The sequence below is a fragment of the Hemicordylus capensis genome, chromosome 1, assembly GCF_027244095.1.
Source record: "Hemicordylus capensis ecotype Gifberg chromosome 1, rHemCap1.1.pri, whole genome shotgun sequence".
NCBI classification, from domain to species: Eukaryota; Metazoa; Chordata; class Lepidosauria; order Squamata; family Cordylidae; genus Hemicordylus; species Hemicordylus capensis.
The window spans coordinates 217137631-217158699 of record NC_069657.1 but is presented as its reverse complement, the minus strand read 5'-3'; the positions used below and the strand labels follow the sequence as shown (position 1 = coordinate 217158699).

Here is a 21069-nt window from a genome sequence, read left to right as displayed (position 1 = left end):
CTCCTCTGCATCATACTTGTCCTCTATTACTTTTTCTAAGTTTCGCTGGGCCTTTTCGAGAGCCTGCTTCAATGCTTTCCCGTCAGCTCTGCTTACTGGGACATTTCAACATCTACCCATGGAGGCTCAGCTTTGTCCCTGCAGTTCTGGTGAAATCGAAACCGTTGCTCATGTTTTACCAATTTGTAGCTTTTACCAAGATATCAGGCACTGCTTGATTTTACCCCTATTGATTAGACTCTCTGGACACCCTGATGATTTTTTAGTTGAATTTTTACTTGCGGATAACAATTCCTCTATCTCCTATATTGTAGGAAAATTCTGTTATATAGCCATTAGGGTGTGCAGCTCCCTGATTGATTCAAAAGGGAGCTCAGATTGTTTCTAAGACTGCTGCTGTGACGACTTGGTACTGCTCCAATCACTACTGTGATAACTGTTTTCTGTCATAATAATCTTTGTAATTTCTTGGTGTTATATTTGGTCAGTGACCATAAATAAAATTTACTAACTTTCAGAGTATGGTACAGCTAATTTTATAGTTTACACATTAAATCTGTGCAAGTATGTGCTACACTCACAGGAAGAAACTTGAAACATTAGGAACATAGGAAGCTGCCATATACTGAGTCAGACCATTGGTCTATCTAGCTAAGTATTGTCTTCACAGACTGGCAGCAGCTTCTCCAAGGTTGCAGGCAGGAATCTCTCTCAGCCCTATCTTGGGAGAAGCCAGGGAGGGAACTTGGAACCTCCTGCTCTTCCCAGAGCGGCTCTATCCCCTGAGGGGAATATCTTACAGTGCTCACACATCAAATTTCCCATTCAAATGCAACCAGGGCAGACCCTGCTTAGCTAAGGAGACAGTTCATGCTTGCTACCACAAGACCAGTTCTCTACACTGTCTAATGGTTCCCAATTAAATATTATGTATGGTATTACAACAGCACTGTGTTGAAGCACATAGTGCATTTTGCTGATGAGCCTTAGGCTATGGAAAGATCACAGAGGAGATGCATCCTATCTTCTTGTGAACTCAAAAGGCAAGTAATGTTGATAAAAATAATCATGAGCCCCTCAAAAAAAGAGCGGGATATAAATGTAAATAAATAAGTATGTTCCTGCTTCACAGGAGGGAAGGGGCAATCTCACACAAGTTCTCTGCTAACATGAACCTTTGTTTGAGGACACAACAACTGACTGAATTGTCAAAACTGATTTCAAGAGCTACTTGCATCTACAATTATTTAACTGTGCTTTGAGTTGTGAGTCACATGCAGCTACATGAGGCAAATAAAAATTGCTCTAGAAATGCCCATCCTTCCTCCACCCTACAAAACCTGAAAGAGTTACTGGATGTGAGAGTGTGCACCTCACAAGTAGGCTCCATAACATAGGTATGTTACATGTGCAAGTATTTTTTTCCCCCAGACTTAATCCAATCCTAGTGAGTGTACTCAAAAGTACATTGTGCCAAGTACAATGGGGCTTACTGATAAGTGTATGGGATTACAGATTTAGAGCCTTTCACTCTAAGACTGGAAGGGAGGCTATAGAGCAGCTGTCATAAGCTCTGTGCTGTTAAAACATGCCATGGCACCAATTGCAATTGCTTATTCTAGCTCCCTCCCAAGCATGGAGGAAAGAGCAATGGTAGTGGCAAGAAGAGCATGATGGTGAAAATATGCATGAGCAACAGAGCAAAGCATAGGGAAACAAATAGGTTCAGCAAAGTAGAACAGAGACTGGATAACCACCCCCTCAAATTTCAGTTAGCAGGCTGCTGCACTGTAGGAATGGCCAACTGTATCCAACTGCTCAGGATGTTTGGGGCACTATGTATTGCTTGCTATTTTAAAAGTTGTAACAAAACTTTAAAAGAAAAGTCTATTTACCTTCCCTTTAGAGCCAGATCCAACTGCCACGACAGTGGCTTGCAGCACTTTCCCTTGAGACTTTTCTGGAATCATGATGCCTCCTTTAGTTACAGTCTCAGCAGCACACCTTTCAACCAGAACACGGTCAAAGAGAGGAAGAAATTTTCCAAATGCCTGCCCTGCCTGTTCAAAGAAAGCATAATAATTATGTACCATAAACAAACTTATTTGTCTCCCAGTCACAAATACATTGCCATTTACAACATTAAAGCAAGTGGCTGACATACTGAGAAAAATCACTCAAAGGAGTCCCATTGAACTGGAACAACTCCAAGCAATTTTCCTCGGTATGTCAGCTGGCATGTCAGGTCCACATAGGTTCTACATGAAAAACACGGACTGGAGGATAAAATACTCAGATTTACCCAGTCCCCTTAACAGAGGAACTAACATCCCAGCTCAAGCATAAAGGCCAGGTGAAATGTTTTACATAATTCTCATGCAAGTGACCTTAATATAATATACTTTTTAAAGATAATTTAAAAATACCCGAGACCTTATGTTCTGCAAAATCAAGGGCATCAAGGAAGGGGAGAAAACACTCAAACTTTTTGTATATCATACTGTTAAGATACAAAGAGGCTGCATGCTCAACTTCACAGATCTACTCAAAGAAGCAATTCCACTGAAAAAGTTTTCTGCAGAACCACCAACCATCTTCACAACAAAACAGAATGCCAACACAAGTTAAAACTACAGGTGGACCTCGCTATATGCAGTTCCACGTATCCACAGATAGCCACCCAACCTCAGCATATATGGTTATATAAAGGGTTAATACCAGCATATCTGCAGTTGCTAGGTTGCCAGAAGTGATCTCTGAGGTCATTTCTGGCTGCCATTTTGTGTCAAGGAGCCATTTTGTGTTTCATTTGTTGAAGAAGAAGAAAAAGGACAATTTCTTCAGCGATTTTTGTTGAAAAATGGCCAAACTGGTGGTTTGGGGAGCAGTGCTGGACAGTGGGAGACCTACAAAGCACAGTATGGCACTTACTTTCAACTAATTTCGCTGTTTTGTACCTGGCTAATCTTAGGGTATTGGGCAATCTGCATTAAATAATTTTTGCACAAGTAGATGAGAGAAGGCCATAGAGAGGTATAACATTATCTTAGATGTGCTTCCATCTAAAACACCAAACATGCCATTGCAAATGACTTTGGGGGTACTTTCAACATTTTATTTGTAAACTAAGATCAGTTCAGAACTTAAGACAATTCTGGTAAATGAGAATTTGAGTTGCAGTGTAAAGATACCCAAATGAATTATTAACTGGAGGAAAGGGGGGGAAAAAGGTTAGCATTCAAGCAGTGTAAAGCACGTTAAACTTTGGACCTTATTAACAAAGCTCTGCACAATACAATACTCATTGGGTAGGACCCAAACTAAGTTAATCTTCTTGAATAAGGCTCATGGAAATTAATGGGACTTATTAAGTCAGTCAGGACCCATTCGCCTCATTGATTTCAATGGAGCTTAGTCATAACTAACTTAGCCTGGCTCTTGCCCATTGACTACAATGGTAAAAGTTGTTTTATGACCATTTTGATTTAGAGACATTAAAACAGTTCATAGACTTTTGCTCTGGGCTCCTTGGAGGAAGAGTGGGATATAAATGTAAAAATAATAATAATAGTACCTGTAAAAAGCAATCATCAATAAACTGTTTCTTAACTTAGCTTCAAAAACTTGTATTTCCAAATAGGCAAAAGAAGGAAGAATAGACCAGCCAAGTAGCAGCAATTTAAGAGTGAACACACCAGCCAAGTCACATGGCACTATCTCAACCCCCCCTCCCCCACTGCCCTTCTAGGGACTTCCATAGGCATCCAGATTGCATCATGGACACTTCCAGAAACAAAGAGGAGTGCTAGCTTAAATCTATCCTTTAGAGGTCACTGTTGTAGAAGCAAAGGGAAAATCAGAAGTATTTCCTATTAGAGCAAAAGATCAGACTATCAAATAAAGAATACACACAAGTCAAACACAAGCAATTGCGAATCAAAACAACTGCTACCTTATTGACAGCATTCCTATTACACTTTCCCACTTCTGGGAATGATCTCCTTGACCCTTTAGGGTTTCCAAGGCCTCACTCAGAAACAGTGTCTCTTTAAAACTTTGCAACACAGGACCTTATACAGTGAGTACACTATTCCCTTCCTCTTATCTGATGTAACAAGTAGGATTTTTTGTTTCACCCCACAATAGGCAAGATAAAAGGGTGGGGAGAGGGACAGGTGGAGCAGTACAAGAGATAGAGACCTTATAAAAGACATGATCTCAAATCCAAATGAAGACAAGGCACTTGCAGTCCTCTTAAAGACCAGTTACAATTTCAGTCTTTGAAAATGAACAAGTGCCTCAGTACTCTACGATCACATGTGCCCTACAAGTTTTAAACTGGTTTAACTATCATGCTTTTTCCACTGTCAAAGAGCATGGAAATTCATTCTATTAAATGCCTAGTGCTCTCTGACAAAATCCTTAGGTCCTCTTCAAAAACTACATGTCCCAGACAAGCCAAAACAGCTGAGACTATTTTAAAGTCACATTGAGGCTAAAAACCTATGCACCCAAGAGTGACTCCTACCAGATTCAGTAAAACTCACTTCCATAGGATGCAACATTTACTGACTCTCAAAACCCAAAACTTAATAAAGTATAACTTAAATGTTTCACAAGTGATTCAAAGAGTTATCAGATATGAATAGGTATGCAAGAGAGAGAAATCAAGCTTTCTTTGGATGAGTCAATGAAGCTTACCCTACAGACTTCATTTAGGGTTAGGATTTTACAGCATACTGCATTACAACAGGCCAGATTACAACACAACATAAAGGGGTTCTTGGGAAATCACACCATCTTTGCCTTAGACAAACATATTAAGCAAAGTATTTTGGCCTAATGAGGTAAAAGAGGCACTTTTTACCATGGTGATTCTCTTTATTTAGCAGGGGGAAAGTAACTGGCCCTACCCCCAGCACAGTACCTCCAGTGACTGTTGCTGGTGTCTATCTTATGTTTTCTTTTCAGATCCCTTTGGGGACAGGGATCCATCTTATTTGTTTGTTATTTGTCTATGTAAACCGCCCTCAGCCATTTTTGGAAGGGCAGTATAGAAATCAAATAAATAATAATAATAATAATAATAATAATAATAAAAAGCTTCCTCCCTTGCCCATCCATTATCTTGTAATTTGCCAAGTCCTTTCCCTATAGCACCTTTGCTGTAGCAAGATAAACTATACATCCTGTGGGATGTATACTTTATTAAGTTTTGGGTTTTGAGAGTCAATAAATGTTGCATCCTATGGAAGTGAGTTTTACTGAATTCAGCATTTTGATTTAGAGAAGCCTTTACAACCTTTAAACCCTAATTTCCTCCACTTACAGGTTCAATGAGGTACGGGGGGGGGGGGGGAGAAGTTCAAAGAAATGCCAAATATGATTCAGTGCTCCGCCCACAGAGCTTACTAGCATGAGCCAGAGGCACGTGCAACGTTTTTCCCCTCACCACCTTGCACATGGTTAGGACGGAAGAAGCGCTTCAGTGAGATACAGAGTATGATTTCTTGGCAGGTTAGAAGCTCCACACTCCGTTTTAGAAATGAAATACCACCCTGTACATTTGACCTTTCCCTCGCTCCTAAGAACACAAGAAGAGCCCTGCTATATCAGACTGAGGGTCTCTCCGGTGCAGCATCTCGCTTCCATTCAGATGCCTCCAGGAGAGAAGTATGGATGAGGATCTACTATGCCCAATACTGCTGTTTCTAAACCTTAAAGTTGCAGTTCGCCATCATGGCCGATCCCACACCTTGGAACAGCAAATTCCATATATCAGTTAGGAAGAGACCCTCTCTTTTTCTGTCTGAATAAAACTCATTTTCAACGCCCCCTTTGTGCGAGGGGACCTCCACTCTTGCTTTGCCCATCTGTTCTAGCCAACCGAGCCCCGCCATGCAAGGAAGTACCTCGTCTCGGGGAAGAGGAGAGAAATTAAACACCAAGTTCTAACAAAATGCACAGATTATTTCCAGCCTTTTCTCCCTTCAACAGAGCGCACCCCCTGCTTCCAGTGCAAGGACCAATCGCGGGACTAGGGGCAAAGCACTTACCATGGCGCGTGCTAGTAACGTCCGCTCCCAGTCCTACGTCTGTACCGGCAGCTACTAGTGCCCTCGCTCGCACTTCTTACGCCTGTGACCCACCGAACTATAACGCACGCGAAAAGGGTCACCCACTGGGCATGCGCCTTCCACGCCCTGAAGACAATACTGCTTCCGGCGCATACGGGAAAGGAAACCACAAATTTCTTGTAGACTGACTTACATAAAAAATTACTTCATGTTTTTTCACCACTCACTATAAATAACATTTGCAAACTAGCCGTCTCTTGATTTCGAAACAGATGTATGGAGGAACCCTATATTTCTTTCTTATATCTCCGCAAGGTAGGGGTCGTATCCGGATATGACGCAATGCCCCGCGCGACCTTTCGGCGAGCCTGGGCCTTCCAGAAAATTCTGGAACTGAAAGCCCGGAAACCTGCATAGTTCATACGCTGTGACGAGTGCTTTAAACAAATATGCCCCGCAGGCCCTCACTGACAGGCTTGAAGATGCTCCGCCCCCCTCTGTCGGCTGCCGGCGCGAGACTGGCGCGAATTATGAGGGGGCGGGGCTGAAGTTATGCGATTATGCTCGCTCCGGGTTCCCCTTCCGCGCCAACTTCTCACGTGGTGAAGGAGGCGGGGTGGCAGAAGAAGACGTGAGAGAGTCGCGCTGTGCTTCGGCTGTTCGCATTGCACGGGCTGAGGGTTCAGACGCCTTTCTCGCACACGCCCGCCCGCCCGCCGGTAAGAGCAAAGGTTGCCTGCCTGCAGCAGCGTGGCAAGAGGAGATCTCGAGCCGGGAATCTCGAGCTCCCCCACCCTCTCCCGCGAGGGGTGGTGTAGCCCGAATGGCGGGAGGGAGCTCGTGTGCGTGGATGGAGCAAGTGAATCGGGAGCGGGGAACTTGCTAGAAGGGGAAGGTAGTCTGCGCCCTTGGAGGGGAATCTTCATAGCTGGGCGGGCGGGGATTTTAAGCGCATCTTGGCCGCCTTTCTGCCTTGCGACGTTCAGGGCGAGCGGATCTCCGTGCACCCGAGTGCAGATGCCACCCGCAACGTGTAGTCGCCTTCCGTGGGGAGATGGTAGCACCCCCTTGGGGGGCCTGCCCCGGGATCCGCGGTGAGGAAGGCCCCTGACGTGCCGCTGGCATTCCAGTGGAATCAGGCCGGGCAGCTGCTCCTCGGGGGCTCGGGAGTTTTCGCAGTGCAGCCAGAACCCGATTTGCCGCGTGCAGGAGGAGGGTCCTTCCCGCCCCGCCCGGGGGGGGGTGTTGGTGGTGGTGGGGTGCTCGATAAGTGTCAAATGAGAAGGCGCCACAAGACCCTGGGAGATCAGTCGTCTTGTGAAAGGCTCACGGAGCCGCCCCGCACGTGCTCGGGTGCTGCCCAAGGTGCCGGTGGGGCTGGGTTGCTGCTGCTAGGAGAGATGCCCCCCCACCGCCGCCCCGGTGTTAAACTACTCGGCGCCTCTTTTTGTTCTTCCTCCCCTATGCTAAAGTTCGGCCGCCCCTCTATTAGGAGGGTGGGAAGGCCCGGGATGGTCTGGGGGTTGGCGAGAAGTTGTTGGGTCTTGGCTGCAGCGAGGCTGACCGAGCGGCAGGGGGCGACGCGGCTCCTCTTTTGACCTTGTGTTCCGACCTGTGATGGTGGGTGAAACACGTGGGAGGGCCGAAGGATAGGCTTGGTTTCTTCATTTGTCTTCTCTCCCCCCCCCCATATTTTTTTTATTCTGAAAGTTGTTTTTGCTTTCTGTGGATTCCCACCCCTATTCCTTTTATTTTCTTGCACTGCAGTAAAGCTTTGTGTTCATGTCCTTGTCTGTGTTCATTCTGCTAGTGCTTATTGAATCGTTTTGAATCCGTTTACAATTGAACTTGTTCCAAGGTAAGCGTGCTTAGAATCCGAGGTGGATGATTTAATGGCATGCTGAACCTTTTTTAAACCAGTCTTAGCTCAGTTGTTCTAGGGGTATGTGCATTATGTGTTAAAGCATATATACAGTCTATTAAATTTATGCTGGTCTTCTCAGTACAAAATATCACTTATTCCAGTATCCATATATATGACAATGAGTGGTGTTCACATCTGTTCAATGTTTGTGGTCAGGGCTGCCTTGATAAATAGGCCATGATTTGTGACCAGCCCCTCAATTTACTACTCCCACCAATGCCAGGGAGTTAAGTTAGTAGAGATTTTGCTGCAACTCTGTGTTGGCAATGAGGGTGGGAAGACGACAAAGCAGGTAGTTAACATTCCTTGGGGTGCTGATTAGGTCCCGAAACGGCTAGTTGCTGCCTTGGTATGCTCTGAATACTTGTAGGAGGCCTTAGGCCTCCACTGTGGTACATTCCTAGTTGTGTTAACCCTGACTTTTAATATATATATTTATAGAAATGCTGCGTTTACCAACAGTGCTGCGTCAAATAAGGCCGGTGTCAAGAGTACTGGCCCCACATCTTACAAGAGCCTATGCAAAAGATGTTAAGTTTGGAGCAGATGCTAGAGCTCTCATGCTACAGGGGGTAGACCTTCTTGCTGATGCTGTAGCTGTCACCATGGGACCAAAGGTACTGAAATTACTTTATATTGTGTGGAAACTGATTTGTGAAATAGCTTTCTTCGAAAGGATAAAAACATAGGAAGTTGCCTTGTACTGAGTCAGACCATCGGTCCATCTAGCTGAGTATTGTTTTCACAGACTGGCAGCGACTTCTCTAAGGTTACATACAGGAGTCTCTTGCAGCCCTATCTTGGAGTTGCCATGGAGGGAACTTGGAACCTTCTGCATGCAGATGCTCTTTCCAGAGTGGAATATCTTACAGTGCTCACACATGTAGTCTCCCATTCAAATGCAACCCTGAATGGACCTTGCTTAACAAATGGGACAAGTCATGCTTGCTACCACAAGACAAGTTCTCCTCTTTTGTTTTTGAAAAATCTCTTAATTGTTCGGGACATGACTTTGAGCAGGAGGGTTGAGCAAGCTCTTCAATGTCCCTTAACAAAAGTAGGCAGTAGGCAGTTGTGTTGTCCAGTCAATGTCAATTCCTGGCGACCACAGAGCCCTGTGGTTGTCTTTGGTAAAATACAGGAGGTGGTTTACCATTGCCATCTCCCATGCAGTATGAGGTGATGCCTTTCAGCATCTTCTTATATCGCTGCTGCCTGATATAGGTTTTTCCCATAGTCTGGGAAACATACCAGCAGGGATTCGAACCGGCAAGCTCTGGCTTGCTAGTCAAACCATTTCCCCACTGCGCCATTAGGTGGCAGTGAATAAAAGCACTAGATTTAAAAGTGCTTAACATGGGTTGCATCCTTGTCCTGAACTGTAGATTCAAATAGCTTGTTGGACCTTCTTTGTAACTTAGCACTTACGTGTTCACTTGAGTTGAATTAGACTGCCCGCGTGTGAACCCATAAGTAAAACATGCAGGATATGCACCTTTGACCGTTCTTTCACCTCTCCTGGCAATCTTCACCAGAATCTCCCCTGGCGTGGACTCCTTGGCCCATCGGAAGAAACAGCCAAGATTCTCTCCTTGTGCTTGGCTGCCTCCCATTGTGCTGTGGAGAGAACCAGCCTAGTTAGTGATCAGCTGCTGCCTTTCCTATGGGCTGTTCAGCGGAGAGAGCAGCGAGCAGCGTGGGGGGGGGGGAGAGAAAGGGGCGGGCAGCTTGAGCAGGGGGTTGGCAGTTGCTCTGTCAGTAATGGTTAAACCAGAATGACTTCTGGGGCAGCCTTGCTGTTTTACAAGGTCATGAGAAACCTACTGCTATCTTTGGAACTGCCAGTTTGCTGCGTTCCAGATGTACGCCTCCCCTCCAGCCTTCATAAGCTGCTCCAAGAGTATTTGATTACCAAATGACAAAAGCTAATAAAAATCATTGAAACTCTTGCTGCCTAACATGAATTTTTTATAGATAATAATTTTCAGCTTTTAAGCAATAGTTACAGAAATTAGTGTTGGTAAGATTAGGTTAGTTATAAGTTATAAGTTTATTCGGTCATTGACCAGCAAGGTAAGATTAGGTTTGAAATGTATGTATGACATTTGTGTAAAAGTTGATTCGTTGCCAGTCATCATCATCTTTGACAGACTGTAAAAGGACTCTTGTGTAGGTGGCCAGGTATAAAGGAAATTTTCTGCAGTGTCTCTGTGTTCTGCCAGCCAGTGTATCCACTGGCAGTGCAAAGATTTTCTAGGACATGCAGTTGTGGGTATATATTTTCACTTCCTTCCATCAAGATGCCTTTTAACAATTCAAATGAGTGAACTCCAGCCATCTTTCCCACCTTGGAATTGTAGAAGTGTGGGGAGGGATTGACTGCAATTTGGCAGCAGTCCCTTCCCAGGGACTCCAAGAAGGCAAAGAAAGCTGGGGTTGTTTGCCCACTAGCTTGACATGGGCCTGAGAAATGCCTCCCTCGTGCAAGGCTAAGCCAGCAAGCCCCTAGCAGGCTTGCAAGGTGGAAAGAGTGCCAAGAATGCCTTGCCAGCTCAAGGCCAAGTCAACAGAGACTTGCGTTTGGGGCAGTATATATATGTTATAAATAAATAAACGTGCCCCTGGCATCTTTTTCAATCGCCCAGGACTTTAGCTGCTGTTCCACCAAGGTGCTCAGAATGGGTAATGCGGGCAGATTACCACAATTCTTGACTTGGCAGCCATAGCACACAGTGATCTATTACATTAGTGTTGGCTTACTGTTAAACATCAGTAGGAAAATGAGATTTTTTAAAAAGCCGATTTCCGTATCTAGAAGTAGATGTTTCATTCTGTGCATGTGTTGTGTTACAGGGGAGAACGGTAATTATTGAACAGAGTTGGGGAAGCCCTAAAGTGACAAAAGATGGTGTGACAGTAGCCAAGGCAATTGACTTGAAGGACAAGTACAAAAACATTGGAGCCAAGTTAGTTCAAGATGTTGCCAACAATACCAATGAAGAGGCAGGAGATGGTACAACAACTGCAACGGTACTGGCACGTTCAATTGCCAAGGAGGGATTTGAAAAGATAAGTAAAGGAGCAAACCCCGTGGAAATCAGAAGAGGTAACAATGTGGCTAATACTGACTCATGTTTGTCGTTTGGGGTTACAGAACCAAGAGCTTTGTCAGTTTCTGTACTATTTTCTCGGTTACAAGAACAGACAGTTCTGAGGTTAATCTTCAAATAGGCAAGCAGCATGGCATGGCGGTGCTGTAATAGAAAGTGATCTGGTTTGGTATAAGGTACAGGAAGAATATCATATGTCCCTATTAAGCACTTTGGCCAGTAGATGGTCTGCTCAGTAAAATGTTGCTGCTTGGTTCTACTGCCTATTGTACACTACATGCAATGTTAACTGAACTTGAAGACAGTTTTTATGAAACACGCATGATTCCCTAGGTAAGTTTGGAATCAGTACACTGAATGTGTGACTGCATGTCACTCATGGAGAGCCAGCGTGTGTAGTGGTTAGAGTGCTGGACAAGGACCGGGGAGACCCGAGTTCAAATCCCCATTCAGCCGTGAAACTAGCTGGGTGACTGGGCCAGTCACTTCCCTCTAAGCCTAACCTACTTCACAGGGTTGTTGTGAAAGAGAAACTCACATATTTAGTACACCGCTCTGGGCTCCTTGGAGGAAGAGTGGGATATAAATGTAACAAGCCGACCCCGCACAGAGCATCTGTGCACTCTTTGGGGCCAGCTACCCCCCCCCCCCGGTCTCCAGCGGGGCTCGGCCGGTCCTCCTCCTCGCCTCACCTCCTTGCCCCTTGTACCACCCGTCGCCGCCAGGCCGGGCCTGCCAGCGGCCCTGGCCCGCGCTGCCAGCCAATTGTCCTCTCTCCTGGGTGTGCCTTAGCCAATCAGGCGCCTCTGCAGCCCAGCCAATCAGCTGGGCTGCCGGGACGCATTTTCCCTGGGCACACCCAGGAGAAATAAATAGAGAGAGAGAGAGGAGATGATGATGATGATGTCATACCTGTTCAGTTTTTAAGTCTGCACCCAGGTTTAGTGAGATAGTTGTATAGTACCAGTGACAACCCATTCAGATTTCTTTAGTGGTAAATTGCAAAACGCAATCAGTAGTACAATAGTAGTACTTGTAGCTCTGTTTGTTATTTTAAGGCAGTCTTCAGCATAGCTGCCATAGAATTATGACGGTGTTTCCTCAGCTGGTAAAAAGCAGTAATGCTATAGTGGATGTACTATAGCTCCTTTTCTGGTCTAAGAGTTGTAGAAGAGGGAACAGGATGGGTAGACTAGTCCATCAGCTGAGGAAATGCAGTGTGGTTCTGTGATGGCTGTGTGCCGTCTCGCCCCTACTGGAATGGGGGAAACTTAATACCTGTCGCTGGTGTTGCTGAGCGTTCCAAGAAAGAAAAGGTAGTTTCAGAGCATCTCTGCTTCGAATATTTGAAGACAGGTAGAAAAACACAAACAGTTGCATTTCTCCCCCCACCCCCCTTAAATTGTGTATGTGCACTGTGCAGATGTTGTCATTGTTCCACTAGTATGTTTTGCATAAGAATTGATAGCTTTTTGTAGCTCCTGGAGCCTAAAAAACCAGTGTTGAGGTTTCTTTGCTATTATGTGGCTCTTGGTCTCCTCAGGAGTGATGCTAGCTGTAGATGCTGTAATTACGGAATTGAAGAAGTTATCCAAGCCTGTCACAACCCCTGAAGAAATTGCTCAGGTAATACCAGCATCTTATTAATTTGCTTACATCCTTTCACTTGTCGTGTGTAACGTGAAGAGAAATACTATTCAGAATGCTTACTTTAATAGGGCTAGTAAAATGTAAATGAAAGATACTTAGACACTTACCTTAAAATTGTATAGTGGTGTTGGGCAACATGTTTTAAAATACAGGATTTTTGTAGTAGACTTAACTGAGTCTCATGGAAGAAATAATTCACATCTGTTTTTGTAGGTTGCCACAATATCAGCAAATGGAGATAAGGAAATTGGCAACATAATCTCTGATGCTATGAAAAAGGTTGGGCGAAAGGGTGTTATCACAGTTAAGGTAAGAAGTGTATCTTAACTGTCTTCCTAAGTTTCAAGGACTACTTTGAGTGCATTTTATAATGGTGATTTTAAAGCCCTACTAAGTTGTATGTAGTAAATACTAATGTTAAAACACACACACACCAAAACTGTAGTTATTTAAATAGAACACTCAATAGTAGAATTTGGATGGGGATACTGGAGAAGATAAGTGTGCTGAATGCACTTACTACATACCAAAATAGGACAACAAGCTTATTAGTAGTGAGATGATAATCAGTGTAGACCAGGGTTTCTTAATCTTGGGCCCCTAGATGTTGATGGACTACAACTCACATCATCCCCAGCTATGTCCATTGTGGCTGGGGATAATGGGAGTTGTAGTCCATCAACATCTGGGGGCCCAAGGTTAAAACCCTGGTGTAGACCATAGCAATGGTGAAAAAGCAGCAGAAAGAAGTTAGTCACAAAAGCGGGGAAATTTGGCTCAAAGATCCAAAACAACTGAATGGCTCTTATTGGGACTGAGGCTGTGTGCAAGCGACAAAAAGCTGGACTAATAGCAGCCAATCAAGTTAATTTCCCTGTCGCTGAATTTAAACAGGATGGAAAGACTTTGAATGATGAGCTGGAAATTATTGAAGGTATGAAGTTCGATAGAGGCTACATTTCTCCTTACTTCATTAATACAGCCAAAGGTAAGCTAGCATCAGTTGTATACTAAGTCTATATTTATGGTCATCGTGTTTAACTGTTCTGTTCCACAAGGAACAGAACAGTTCAGTTTCTTGAATGGAGCCTGTTGCATTCGAAAGACTTAATGCCCTTAGAATGCTTTTAGTAACAAGTCAGTTCATTACCTTTTTAGTAGGTAACAAAACGTGTGTGTGTGTTGGGTCATTTAAGAAGATGAATGAGTTGGGGATAATTTTGTTAATTCTGAAATAGTAAATACGTACAATGTTGGATGCCTATGTATTATTGATAGTTTAATTACCAATTATCTGTTCCATCCCAGTATTTGTTCATTTTCTTAACTAAAAAAAAAACTTGCAAGCAAATGCATCAAGGCATTTAAAGTATGTGGGTGCTTTAAATATATTTCTGCATGGACTTAAAGAATGATTGGTTTACTGCAGGGTTTAATGCCAGTTAGTATTTTCTAATTAGGCATTTTTAGGCTCTTCAACCATGACAGACCAAGGCTGTTCCCTTGGCACAGAGAATATGGTACTGATTTGATTGGTATTAGGTTATTCTTAATTTTCTGGCTTTTGAGATAATACTCTGTAATACAGTTCAGTAATGCTTCTTCCCCCATAGGACAGAAATGTGAATTCCAAGATGCTTATGTGTTAATCAGTGAAAAGAAGATTTCCAGTGTACAGTCCATAGTACCAGCTCTTGAAATTGCCAATAACCACCGTAAGCCTTTAGTTATTATTGCTGAAGATGTTGATGGAGAAGCCCTCAGCACCCTTGTATTAAACAGGTAGGCTTGAAACAAATAACACTCTATAGTCTTTTCAGTGTATTTTCTAGCTGCTGGTGGAGAGTTTAGAGGAGCCGGCAGTGGTCCTCTTGCTGCCTCGCCCAGCCACCCTTTAAAGCCTTTTAAAGTTAGGGTTGTAAAAGGGATTCCTTACCGGGTTCCCCTTTACAAGCATAGGTCCATAACAGACTGAGCGGGTTTGGTTCAAACTCTGACCAGCAGCTTTTTAAAATTATTATTTAGGCTATTGCAGTTCTCATCGAACCTTCTTCGGGATTCGGTTCAAACCGGTTGTGCACACCCCTACCAACAAAGCATGCTTGAGATTGTAGGCCTAGTTTTGGAAAACAAATTGTAAAGCCTGCTCTGTGCAGTGGTGGGGCAGTAAAACAAACAAATGGCTAGCCACACTTTAGTACTGGAAGCAACCAAGGATTGTTCTTGATTATTTGTCAGTAGTATGAATTTACTTTACATAGTCAAGTGCAGTTAAATAGCCAGCTGCTCAGTCAACATCGGAATTGATGCTGTAGTCCTAAATGTTAGCAGCTCTGATTTTACTTGGGGCTTGCTCTAACATATTGTGGGAGAGGAACATGATCACTTCTCTCTCCTCACAGCAAAAGCCATTTTGGTTGCCAGGAATAGGTTGCTGAGGGTTGTGCAGCAGAAGCAAAAATCACATCCTCATTCCCCTTCTCACATGCTGTGAGGCAACCTGCAGCACAAGTAGTGACCCAGCTCCCTGCAAGGGCAGAGCTCTTGCTGTGCCTTCATAGGGTTGTGGACCATGTTGGCTGTTGTGTTGGAAGCTATTTTGATGCAGGGGTATATTAATAGAGAATGAAAGGAAGTTGTCCGTCTTCTCAGTGAGTATAGTAGGTTTTGTTAAATTGTCAGAATTTTCTTAGAACATCATTTGTATAGGTTGCTGCTGTGGAATCTCAGGCCAGAAATTTACACAGTTGAGTGTTCTGGATTCTGACATGCTTTTCCCCCACTTTAGACTGAAAGTTGGCCTACAGGTGGTTGCAGTAAAAGCACCAGGTTTTGGTGACAACAGAAAAAATCAGCTTAAAGATATGGCAGTCGCTACTGGTGGTGCTGTAAGTAAAATGTATCTAAGTTCTGAACAACCTTGTATTAAGAACATCTGTATTGCAGCATTATTAACGTATACGGATTGGTAATGCAAAGCCACTTGGTGGTATGTCACTGGTTATATTTAATTGTGACATGCTAAAGGGCAAACTATCGTGATTTATGCAAGGGAATCTTCTTGAGGGTCGCTGGTTTGGTGGGGTGGTGGTCACAAGAAGCTGCGATAGAGATATTCATTGCTCTTATTTTAAATTTATATCAACTTCCTCATCTCTGATTCAAAACTGCTAAGAGCAATAAAAATATACACAGTAGAAATTTGCTACCATAAAAAACCCATCAGTCTCAAACATCTAAACCAAAAAAAATCCCAAATGATTAGGCAGTACCACAGAACAACAGAGAACCTGTCCACCAGCTTAAAATAAACCCAACAGCCCAAAGGTCCCTTGTGTGAGCTTGTTCCGGTTAGGATCCAGCAGCTTAATTGTAATAGTGAACAACTGCAAAGGAACTAGTACAAATTGTTTGTTCAATGCTGGATATTGAGACTAAAACAAATTGGTCAAGAAAATTGTAAATATGTGAAGTGGAGGGAGCTATTGCAATACAAGTTTATTGCGAATAGCAGTAGTATGAAAACACAGGAAACTCTTGGGTTTCTAAGGGTATTGATTCAAAAAGCAAGTCTCATGGAATTCAGTGGAGCTTGCTCTTCAAGTGTTTAGGATTACAATCTTAATGTTATGTCTGCTTGAAACCAATGGAATGTTTTCCAGCAGTGATTATATATATTTCTCCTGGGTGTGCCTAGGAGAAATGCGTCCCGGCAGCCCAGCTGATTGGCTGGGCTGCTGGGGCACCTGATTGGTCCTGGCGCACCCAGGAGAATGGCGGCGGCAGCCATGGCCGGGGAGCCAGGCGGGCCCGGCTGCAGAGTCGAGGCGGCGGGCCTGGCAGGGCCCGGCCACGGAGGCGCGGCGGGCCTGGCCGGGCCCGGCCACGGAGGCGAGGCGGCGGGCCTGGCCGGGCCCGCCCGCGGCGGCACCCTCGGGCCCGGCGGCGGCGGCACCCTTGGGCCCGGCCGTGGAGATAAGGTGGCGGGCCCGGCCGCAGCGCAGGCGGTGGTGGGCCCAGCCGCAGTAGAGGCACAGATGCTCTGTGCCCGGGCCCACTAGTTATTATTTAAATCTGTTACATCACTGCTAATCTGTAATGAGTTTGGTTCATCTTTCAATCTACTCTTTCAGGTGTTTGGAGAAGAAGGGTTGACCATAAATTTAGAAGACATACAGCCTCATGACTTCGGCAAAGTTGGAGAAGTCATTGTAACAAAAGATGACTGTTTACTGCTTAAAGGGAAAGGTGATAAATCTCAAATTGAAAAACGCATTCAGGAAATAGTTGAGCAGCTAGACGTTACAACCAGTGAATATGAGAAGGAGAAGTTGAATGAACGCTTAGCCAAACTCTCCGATGGTGTAGCTGTACTAAAGGTGAATATATTTTAACTTCCTCTGTCAACATGTTTTACAGAAGGCCTTTTCTCAATTTGGGAGAAGACTTAAGAGCCAGGATAACTTGTTTCAGATGGCCTGTATGGTTTGAAGAGAACCTTGGAGATGCCTTGGGTATCATTATGGTCTTGCCATGGTTTTCTTAAGTAACTTGGTTGCAAGGGAAACGATGTTATGACTAAGGCTTCTTGCATGATTAATCATGAAGGGCAAATACTGCTGTGTCCAACTCTGGAGGGTAATGGGATCAGAACTTAAGGTGGATATAATGTAGGGGGAAATCATGGTCTCAACACTTATTGAAACATGGTTATTTAAGCTACAATGCAATGTAAGGGCTGGTAGGTAGGATAAGTGTATACTCCTTGCTTGTTTTAAGCATTTACCAGCTGCCTTCTCTGCAAAATAGCACTTGAAGCAACAAGTACGAGACTGTGGCCCTTTGGTTCTTGTATGAGGGTTGTTGCACTGGGTTCTTCAGACAGCTAAGTGTAGTGCCTTCATGGGTATAGTTGTGCAGGATACTCTTTCTGGCTGAGTTCCAAAGACCAGCACTAGTTATGCATGCCTGTGAGGGCTTGAGTTTCTTAAACAGCAGTCATGTTAATCACACATAAGGCACTGTTTTCTCTGCTCAAAGAAATTTTTTTTGGTTGTAAAATCCTATAGTCATGGTTGAAGCAGCTCTTTGGATCCTATCCATAGGAACATAGGAAAAGTACAAGCTGCCTTGTATTGAGTCAGACCCTTGGTCCATCTAGCTCAGTATTATCTACACAGACTGGCAGCAGAGCAGCTTTTCCAAGGTTGCAGGCAGGAGCCTCCCTCAGCCTTATCTTGGAGATGCTGCCAGGGAGGGAACTTGGAACCTGCTGCATGCGACCCCATCCCTACCTTATACCAGGGTTTCTTAACCTTGGGCTGCCAGATGTTGTTGGACTACAACTCCCATCATCTGCAGACATGGCCTTTGTGGTTGAGGATGATGGGAGTTGTAGTCCATCAACATCTGGCAGCCCAAGGTTAAGAAATCCTGCCTTACAGTGCTCACATATAGTCTCCCATTAAAATATAAACCAGGGCAGACCCTGCTTAGCAAAGGGGACAATTCATGCTTGCTACCACAGGACCAGCTCTTCTTCCATATTCTGTCTCATAAGGACTCCTAATCAGGAATGGTGCCCTGGAATGGATAGTCCTGTTGCAGATCAGTTTTCTGATGATGCACAGTACAGAGCTGGTATGACAAGAGGATAAGGTGGCATGTTGGCAATAGAATCCTTAAAAACTTACCAGGTTGCTGAATTGTAACTTGAAGCGTTGTCCTATCAGTGTTAGCGGCAGAGGGCAGGCAGCTGTCATGCAATCTCGACTGGCTGCACAACTTCAGCCCTCCAGCTGTTTTCGGACTGCAACTCATAATCCGCAGCCAGTGGCCAAGAGGTATAATGGGAGTTGTGGTGCCACATCTGCAGGAGGGCTGAAGTTGTGCTGTTTTGATGGGGAGGCAGCCTGTTGCTATATAATGGACTTGCAAAAAGATGCCTCCAGTTAGCCAGTCTGTATTGCAATACATGAACAACAACAAATATTTATATACCACTTTTTAACAAGTGTTCAAAGTGGTTTACATAGAGAAACAATAAATAAGATGGGTCCCTGTCCCCAAAGGGCTCACAAAGAAATATATGACAGACACCAGCAACAGTTACTGGAAATACTGTGCTGGGGGTGGATAGGGCCAGTTGCTTTCCCCTTGCTAAATAAAGAGAATCATCACATTAAAAGATGCCTTTTGCTTAGTTAGCAGGTAGTGATGTTCCTAGAACTGTTTTGGAAGCAGCGGGGGAGGGTGCACTTATCCCTCCTGCCACATTTCCCCACCAGCACGCTGTTGTATCAAAGCCCCTCAGGGCAGCAGTGTTCCTCCCTGCCGCCTCGTTATTGTCCGTGGCCAGAAGTACCGGGCACGCATGCACTCATCACGTGTGCGCCCCCGTCTGCCGTGCATGCAACGGGCGCATGATACGTTGATACAATGGAGAGTTGGTGGGGGAAATGCGGTGGGAGGCGTAAGTGCACTCTCCCCCGCCCTTAAGGGAGCACCTCCACTGCCGCTGAATTCCAAAACAGCCCCGGTGGCTGAAACGTTTTGGGCTAGAGGAGGAAGAGACGTAGATTAAAAAGAAAGGGAAAGATTAGGAGGGCTAGGATGGGGATTTGAAAAAGTGTAGGGCCAGAGGATGAGAAGGCCAGAAGAAGGAATATGAGAGAGGAAAATGACAGGTAGGGGAAAGAGCAGAGGTAGTTGTATTTGGCCAAGAACAGCCCACTTTCTAGCTGAAGGCTTCCATTATACACAGTGCAATGGATCAGTTGCAGATCTAGAATATAAATGTTGAAGTCATGCTGTGACATGAGACATTGAACTCTTTATTTGCATAAATGAAGATATCTTAAATGCTGCAAAAGGGTAGTTGGGAGTCCCTGCGTGAGTGTCAAGCAAGTCTTTTGATTTTGCTATCTGTTGGGGGGGCCTTAGCTGATTAAAGAGGAATGTTAGGTGTTCATGGTCACAGGGTTGTTCTGGACACTTTCTTACTTGGATGCCACAATTTAAAATGCAGCAGATAGGAGCCAAGGGGGACATCTGTTTGCCATCTTCCTCACAGGAAGCTATGGTATTATTTTCCAGTGGTGCAAGAAAACCCCTTTAGATATGTTCCTTGTAAAGTAACTTTGAACCATAGCTCTCTAAATAAAAGTCTCTTCTAGGTTGGGGGAACAAGTGATGTTGAGGTGAATGAGAAGAAAGACAGAGTCACTGATGCCCTTAATGCCACCCGTGCTGCTGTGGAGGAAGGCATTGTTCTAGGAGGGGGCTGTGCATTACTTAGATGTATTCCAGCACTCGACACTTTGATTCCAGCCAATGAAGATCAGAAAACTGGTAAGCTGCCATACATAGTAATTCTTAGAAAACTTGGACCTCACACTTCTGTTAGTTTCAGATTCTGAAAAATGATTTCAATGGCTATATCCTCAGCAAGCAACTGCTGGCCGTTAATCTGGCTGTGACTCTGAGCCCTGGTGATGTTCTCACTGGTCACAGCACTAACCTCAACCATTCCTTTCATATTGCTTAGATGGGGTTGTGCTAATGTAAAATTACATATCCAATGGTTGACAAAATACTTCTGATTGATACATTTCAGGCATAGAAATTATTAAGAGAACCCTGAAAATTCCAGCAATGACTATTGCCAAGAATGCAGGTGTGGAAGGATCACTAATTGTTGAGAAAATAATGCAAAGCCCACCTGATATTGGATATGATGCTATGCTTGGCGACTTTGTAAATATGGTAGAGAAAGGAATCATAGACCCAACCAAGGTAAAAGCTCAATCTTTTACTGACCCTGTCTTGACTCTATGGCTAAAAGTAGTGAAGTATTGCACTAAACACGCTTAACTCTTTTTTAGGTGGTAAGAACAGCCTTGATGGATGCAGCAGGTGTCGCTTCCCTCTTGTCTACAGCTGAAGCAGTAGTAACTGAAATTCCCAAAGAGGAAAAGGAAGCGGCGATGGGAGGGATGGGAGGTGGCATGGGGGGGATGGGAGGTGGCATGTTTTAATCCTGGGCTACATGGCTGTGCATCATGAACTACAATCATTGACTTGACACGTTTGAACTTCAGGTCAGTGTGAGAAACAGAATGGATAGTGACTGGGTAAGAGCTGGTGTTGGAAGAATCACTGTAACGTTAGTTACTGGATTTCAGTTGACACATGTATAATTGTTTACAGTCATTGTCCATGCCTACCGATAATTTATTTTGTACTTTGAATAAAGACATTTGTACATTCCTAATACTGGGTGCAAGATCCATGTACCAGTGCTGTGCTC

At 44.4% G+C, this 21069-nt stretch overlaps 2 protein-coding genes across 3 annotated transcripts in view; one reads left to right on the top strand and one right to left on the bottom strand.

Moving 5' to 3' along the window:
* The window catches only part of LOC128337059 (MOB-like protein phocein), a 38324-nt gene extending 31886 nt beyond the window's left edge, over positions 1–6438 (bottom strand). Inside the window, exons 1-2 of one of the 2 annotated variants that reach the window (XM_053277664.1) lie at positions 6057–6438; positions 1896–2060 (exon numbers count right to left, since the gene is read on the bottom strand). In XM_053277664.1, the coding sequence (XP_053133639.1) occupies positions 1896–2060; positions 6057–6059 (168 nt within the window). In that variant the 5' untranslated portion in view covers positions 6060–6438. The remainder of the gene's footprint in view (positions 1–1895; positions 2061–6056) is intronic. The other variant, XM_053277658.1, reaches the window with a different exon arrangement.
* Positions 6439–6640: 202 nt separating this feature from the next.
* On the top strand, positions 6641–21033 carry HSPD1 (heat shock protein family D (Hsp60) member 1). The gene is made up of 12 exons (XM_053277576.1): positions 6641–6796; positions 8443–8618; positions 10855–11107; positions 12655–12737; positions 12975–13070; positions 13656–13749; positions 14375–14543; positions 15550–15649; positions 16895–17140; positions 19937–20111; positions 20377–20555; positions 20645–21033. The coding sequence occupies exons 2-12, from the start codon at positions 8445–8447 to the stop codon at positions 20795–20797; spliced, it is 1722 nt and encodes a 573-aa protein (XP_053133551.1). The 5' UTR covers positions 6641–6796; positions 8443–8444; the 3' UTR covers positions 20798–21033.
* The last annotated feature ends 36 nt before the right edge of the window (positions 21034–21069 follow it).

Bases quoted from the DNA above. Each gene is read 5' to 3' on its own strand.
- HSPD1 (XM_053277576.1), top strand. From the start codon at position 8,445: ATGCTGCGTTTACCAACAGTGCTGCGTCAAATAAGGCCGGTGTCAAGA. The intron at 14,544-15,549 runs GTAGGCTTGAAA...CCCCCACTTTAG, and splicing joins AGCACCCTTGTATTAAACAG to ACTGAAAGTTGGCCTACAGG. The intron at 17,141-19,936 runs GTGAATATATTT...AGTCTCTTCTAG, and splicing joins ATGGTGTAGCTGTACTAAAG to GTTGGGGGAACAAGTGATGT.